This window comes from Staurois parvus, unplaced genomic scaffold, assembly GCF_062004578.1.
Source record: "Staurois parvus isolate SC_StPar_1 unplaced genomic scaffold, SC_StPar_1.0 ptg001325l, whole genome shotgun sequence".
Taxonomy (NCBI): Eukaryota; Metazoa; Chordata; class Amphibia; order Anura; family Ranidae; genus Staurois; species Staurois parvus.
The window spans coordinates 1,202,855-1,209,114 of record NW_028319121.1 but is presented as its reverse complement, the minus strand read 5'-3'; the positions used below and the strand labels follow the sequence as shown (position 1 = coordinate 1,209,114).

General features: G+C 41.2%; 1 protein-coding gene across 1 annotated transcript; it reads right to left on the bottom strand.

Moving 5' to 3' along the window:
- Positions 1-308: 308 nt before the first annotated feature.
- LOC149436991 (homeobox protein not2-like) lies at positions 309-5,556 on the bottom strand. The gene is made up of 3 exons (XM_089661207.1): positions 5,023-5,556; positions 3,471-3,661; positions 309-1,682 (listed from the first exon to the last, which is right to left on the bottom strand). The coding sequence occupies exons 1-3, from the start codon at positions 5,375-5,377 to the stop codon at positions 1,524-1,526; spliced, it is 705 nt and encodes a 234-aa protein (XP_089517333.1). The 5' UTR covers positions 5,378-5,556; the 3' UTR covers positions 309-1,523.
- Between the last annotated feature and the right edge of the window lie 704 nt (positions 5,557-6,260).

Here is a 6,260-nt window from a genome sequence, read left to right as displayed (position 1 = left end):
TAACCACCACTGCAAGAGTTTTTTTTTGTTTGTTGGACTTCATAAGGATCCTTAGGTTTAGGTATGGGATGGTGATAAAAATAAAATGTCAAACAAAATAAATTGAAAAAAAAAAAAAATTAAAATATTAAAAATAAAAATCGGTTGGGAAAATAAAACAGCCTTAGTTACACATACAGTATACTTGTAATGCCTTTTTTATTTTTTTATTTTTTTTTTGGAGATGAGTGTTTGCGCACGCATAAATGTGTATATAACCTTTTGCCCTTTATGAACCTTCTTCAGAGAAAATAAAATGCAGACAGACATTCATAAAATAATCTTTATATAAAAGTGTATCCAATAAATAACAGTATCAAACATGTATTTAGTATAAATATGTGTTATGTACAGTTATTTGCTACGTTATCCCGGCCTCGCCCCCCAGAATCTCCTTGCTTCCAGACGCGGAACGATTTAATCTCTGCAAAAAGACAGATCATCGTAAAAGTTCTACTATAGGGTTTTGACCCGGCCTAGGCATTGTGAGAGCCCTGTATAAAAAAAAAAAAAAAAGGGGGGGGCAGAGGGGGTTTAAAGCCTTTATAATTTCTGCAAAGTGACAAAATTTGTACTTTTAAGAAGTAAAAAAAATGGAAAAAAAAACTGAACTAGTGCAGCTACATGTATCACACACCAGTTTTAATCCGGATTTGTCTGATTAGGCACAGATCCAAAAACATGTCGCACTGCAACATGCCAAGGATAAAAAATGCTACAATTTTACCAAATTTCTACCTCAAAAATGCCAAAATGTCATTTAATTTACTTTGGGCAACAGGTACATGGTGCAAGTACCAGTGTAAACTGTCATGGGGGGGGGGGGGTTGTTGGTTATATGCATTTTACTTATATGGTAGAGACTCTTGAAATATGTGGGTCCTAAAAGAAGTGTACCCTTCATTCCCTTAAATAAAATTTTCATGCAATTCATGCAAGCATTGCAAAAACAAAAAGGGGAGGATATTGTATCATCAATTTATGGAAGACAAGTGGAGACGGCTTATAGAACTTGGGACTCATGGATCCCAAAACCACTTTGCTAAATTTCCAAAATCATGTCCTTCTTGGTCTACAGAAACAAGACACCCAAACGTTGGGCCATGTCATCATAGGTACAACAAAGGAGACTTTGCTTGGTGTAGAAAGCTTATATTGATAGAACCCAACACCCACATACAGTGACCCAACACCCACATACAGTGACCCAACACCCACATACAGTGACCAGTATAGTGATAGGACCCTGGCCCTACAAGAAGAGGCTTCTCAAGAAGACAATTGTCAGAACGCTCGCCAATTTTTGGCTCATTTATGTCCATCCATTTGTCCATAGTGCTTTTTTTAGTGAAGGGAGAACTCATACAGCTTCCCACAGTAGTTTGCAGATCCCCTTTCCAAGGCCTAGTCGCCCCCTTGAACAAACTGGACAGTCAGAAGTTCTAGTGATCAACAGTTCAGATAGACATCAAGTCCGTGTAGATTCAGATGTCAAGATCAACATCATCCGCCTCCATCTCTTTTTCATCTGTGTGTTCAGAGTTGTCAGGGGAGATGACACCAAACTGAGACAATTTAGCTTTTTTCTGTTCCATGCTCTGTTTTCTCCATTTAATACGACGATTCTGGAACCAAACCTTTACCTAAAAATGCAACAAAAAGAAAAGAAAAAAATAAATAAAAGTGTTCCACGTGAAAACAGTAGCAAAACCAAAGTGGTCACAAAAAAGAGGTTTCCTAGGAAGGCTACAATTAGGTTGTCATCTACATTTAAATACAACCAAACTTCCCAAAGAAGAAAAGGCTTCTGGGTAATGGCATAGTTTACTAACTAGGCTTGTAAGTGAACGGCCCAACCTACCAGATGCTTGAGGAAATTAGGCCAAGCCAAGCACGGTAACATTCAAGCCAATGGGCATTCATCGGCACAGGACTGGTGGTTCTAGCCATTTGTGAAGGGTCAAAGGAGAAGCAGCACTTAAACATTTCCCAAACTCTCCTACTGTCCTACAGGTTGCATTAGACATTGTCAACCTATAAACCTCAAACTCAAGAAGGAGCAACATTTCTTCTGCATAAAGATATCAGTGATACAATATATTTACAGGAAACATGGTTTCAAGTAATTAATAACCAATATTGAACGCTACATTTTGTCAACTTGCACCTAGCCCTGCTAAAGGTGCAAGTAAACATTTTTTTGGGCAACCCAAAATATTCATAAACACGCCTAGCCAATGCTACATAAAGGCTTTCATCCAGCTGTTTCTTTGTCCAAAAGGGTCACAAACTAAATTTTGACCTGCCAGCTATAAATTAATTGAAAGCTCTTCAAAAAAAAGAAAACCAATTTACATGTATAGCTTGAAGTTGTGGGACCAATGTCCCTAGTAGACCATGTGAACATATCATGTAGTGCTTAAAGTTATAGGACTAATGCCCCTGGTAGACCATATCATGCATTGTGTGACATTATGGGACCAATGCCCCTAGTAGACCATGTGAACATATCATGGGGTGCTTGAAGTTATGGAATGAATGCCCCTAGTAGACCATGTGAACATATCACGGGGTGCTTGAAATTTTTGGACTGATGCCCCCTAGAAGACCATGTGAACATATCATGTAAGGCTTGAAGTTATGGGACTAATACCCCCCCTAGTAGACCATGTGAGCATATCATGTAAAGCTTGAAGTTATGGGACTAATGTCCCTAGTAGACCATGTGAACATATCATGTAAAGCTTGAAGTTATGGGACTAATGCCCCCCCCCCCCCCCAGTAGACCATGTGAACATATCATGGAAAGCTTGAAGTTATGGGACTAATGCCCCTATTAGACCATGTGAACATATCATGGAAAACTTGAAGTTATGGGACTAATGCCCCCTAGTAGACCATGTGAACATATCATGGAAAGCTTGAAGTTATGGGACTAATGCCCCCTAGTAGACCATGTGAACATATCATGGAAAGCTTGAAGTTATGGGACTAATGCCCCCTAGTAGACCATGTGAACATATCATGGAAAGCTTGAAGTTATGGGACTAATGCCCCTAGTAGACCATTTGAACATATCATGTAAAGCTTGAAGTTATGGGACTAATGCCCCCTAGTAGACCATTTGAACATATCATGTAAAGCTTGAAGTTATGGGATTAATGCCCCCTAGTAGACCATGTGAACATATGGAAAGCTTGAAGTTATGGGACTAATGCCCCCTAGTAGACCATGTGAACATATCATGTAAAGCTTGAAGTTATGGGACTAATGCCCCCTAGTAGACCATGTGAACATATGGAAAGCTTGAAGTTATGGGACTAATGTCCCTAACAGACCATGTGAACATTATAACAACAAGCAAAACTGTAAGACAAAAGGCTTGTACTAAAATGGTCCATTCTAGTCTAAATACAGGATGTCCATCTTACCTGAGTCTCAGTAAGGTTCAGAGCAGCTGCTAGGTCAACCCGTTCTGTGCCAACCATGTATTGCTGTTTAATAAAGTCTTTCTCCAGCCTCTCTAATTGCTCTGGAGTGAAAACGGTCCTGACCCTCTTTATCTTACAGGGGCCAGTCCTCCAAGACAGATTATTGATGGGGCTGTGTGTGTATGCAAGTCCTAGGAGAGACACAAGAGGGCGCTATTAGCATGCTAAATGATTTACAAAGCACCACTCAAAATATAAATAAATAAACACCACACACACGCCACACTTTTACAAAGTTTCACAATACTAAAAACGAAAAAAAAAAGAAAAAAAAACCCACAAACACTTTTACAAAAGTTTCACAATACTAAAAACGAAAAAATAAAAAATATAGGGAAAAGTTAAAAAAAAAAATGAAGAGAAAAACCCCCCCACACACCCACACACAAACACACTTTTACAAAGTTTCACAATACTAAAAAAAAAAACTTAAAAAGCAAATGTAGGGGGAAAAAAAACCCACACACAAAAACAACACTTTTACAATACTAAAAACGAAAAAAGAAAACATAGGGGGGAAAAAAAGAAAACATAGGGGGAAAAAACCCACACTAACACTTTTACAAAGTTTCACAATACGAAAAAAGCAAAAAAAAAAGCCCAAAAACACTTTTACAAAGTTTCACAATACTAAACGAAAAAAAAAGGAAAAAACCCACAAACACTTTTACAAGTTTCACAATACTAAACGAAAAAATAAAAAAATATAGGGGAAAGTAAAAAAAAAGAAAAAAAGAGAGAGAAAAACCCCACACACACTTTTACGAAGTTTCACAATACTAAAAGAAAATGTAGGGGAAAAGGAAAAAAAACCCACACACAAAAACAAACCGTTTTTACAAAAGTTTCACAATACTAAAAACGAAAATATAGGAAAAAAGAAAAAAAAAAGAAAAAAAGCCCACAAACACTTTTACAAAGTTTCACAATACAGAAAAAAAAAGAAAAAAAGCCCACACAAACACTTTTACAAAGTTTCACAATACAGAAAAAAAAAGAAAAAAAGCCCACACAAACACTTTTACAAAGTTTCACAATACTAAACACGAAAAAATAAAATGTAGGGGAAAAAACAATTTTCAATGTTAGGATAGGTTTATATTTAGCTACTGTACAAGGTTCAGATGCTAAAACTGGAGGATTACAAAATCTGCGTAGTAACCAATCAGCTTCCAGGTTTTATAGCCAACGTTTAATTAAACAAGCCGGTGTGAGAAGCCGATTGGCTCCCGTGCACATCTGCACCAGTTTTAGTAAATCTCCCTCTTACTTACAGTACAAATTAAAAACCGAATAGTTGCAACAGATCCACAAAAACGAATTTCTGGAATGCTGAGACTTGCAGTCCCGCCAGTGCAAACTTTTATTTCATGAGCTAAGGAACCAGGAGAACTACAAGTCCTAGCAAAGGCACGCTGAAGGTTGCAGTTCTCCCAAGTGCTGGAGGTAGCAGGTCTCCAGTAAATTGGCCAGTTATGGGTTAAACACTCACCCTTGTCCTTGCAGAGGGGGTCGGCACACAGGCAGTTGGCTCTGGGCGCTCGGACGTGGGGCTGAGGCCGCACCAGGTTGCCGTAGGCAGCTGCCGTCTGGTATATCCACATTGGAGGATAGGGCACGACTCCGTAGGAATAGCCATAGGGCAGAGGAGGAGAAGGGGGAGCCTGCCAGCTCCTGTCCATTGGAACTCTGGTGGGGATCGGTCTCTTCACGTTGGAGAGGATGGAGTCGATGTTGAAGGAGAGCCGGGGGGCCCTCTGCGCTTCAGAGATCACAGGCATGCTGGGGCTGGACTGAGGCAGGTGATGGGGAGCTGGGAATCCGGGAAAGACTGGGCTGTGCAGCATGGTGATCTCCCTGGAAGAGGTCAGTGCGGAGGAGCCGGGTGAGTATTATCCAAGATCGGTCCCTGGAATGCTGGCCAAGTCCCAACTCAGCCCCTTATATTCCCCTCTGCACTCTCACATGCTAATCCACCATTAGCATGCAAATAGGTGCAGAGAGATGCTGGGGGCTCTTTTCACACCAGCCACCTCTCTACAAACACACACTGCACTCCTGAGGGGAGGAGAGAGGAAATGATCCTACACAGCTTCCTCTAGCCCCCCCCCCCCCTTTTACATGCTTCCCAGTGTACCCTCCACCATTGATTGGACCCCATTACTTTCCACAGGAGCCTGAAACCCGTTTATTGCATTCACAGCTTGCACCCCTGTACCCTACTTCCAGGCTGCATCCTTTTATCTCCCACAGCTCTCACCCCTTTACCCTACGTCCAGGCTGCACCCTTTTATCCTCCACAGCTCTCACCCCTGTACCCTACTTCCAGGCAGCATCCTTTTATCCTCCATAGCTCTCACCCCTGTACCCTACTTCCAGGCAGCATCCTTTTATCTCCCACAGCTTTCACCCCTGTACCCTACTTCCAGGCAGCATCCTTTTATCCTCCACATCTTTCACCCCTGTACCCTACTTCCAGGCAGCATCCTTTTATCCTCCACATCTTTCACCCCTGTACCCTACTTCCAGGCAGGATCCTTTTATCCTCCACACAGCTTGCACCCCTTTACCATACTTCCAGGCTGCACCCTTTTATCCTCCATAGCTTGCACCCCTTTACCCGACTTGCAGGCAGTACCCTTTTATCTCCCACAGCTTGCACCCCTTTACCCTACGTCCAGGCTGCACCCTTTTATCCTCCATAGCTCTCACCCCTGTACCCTACTTCCA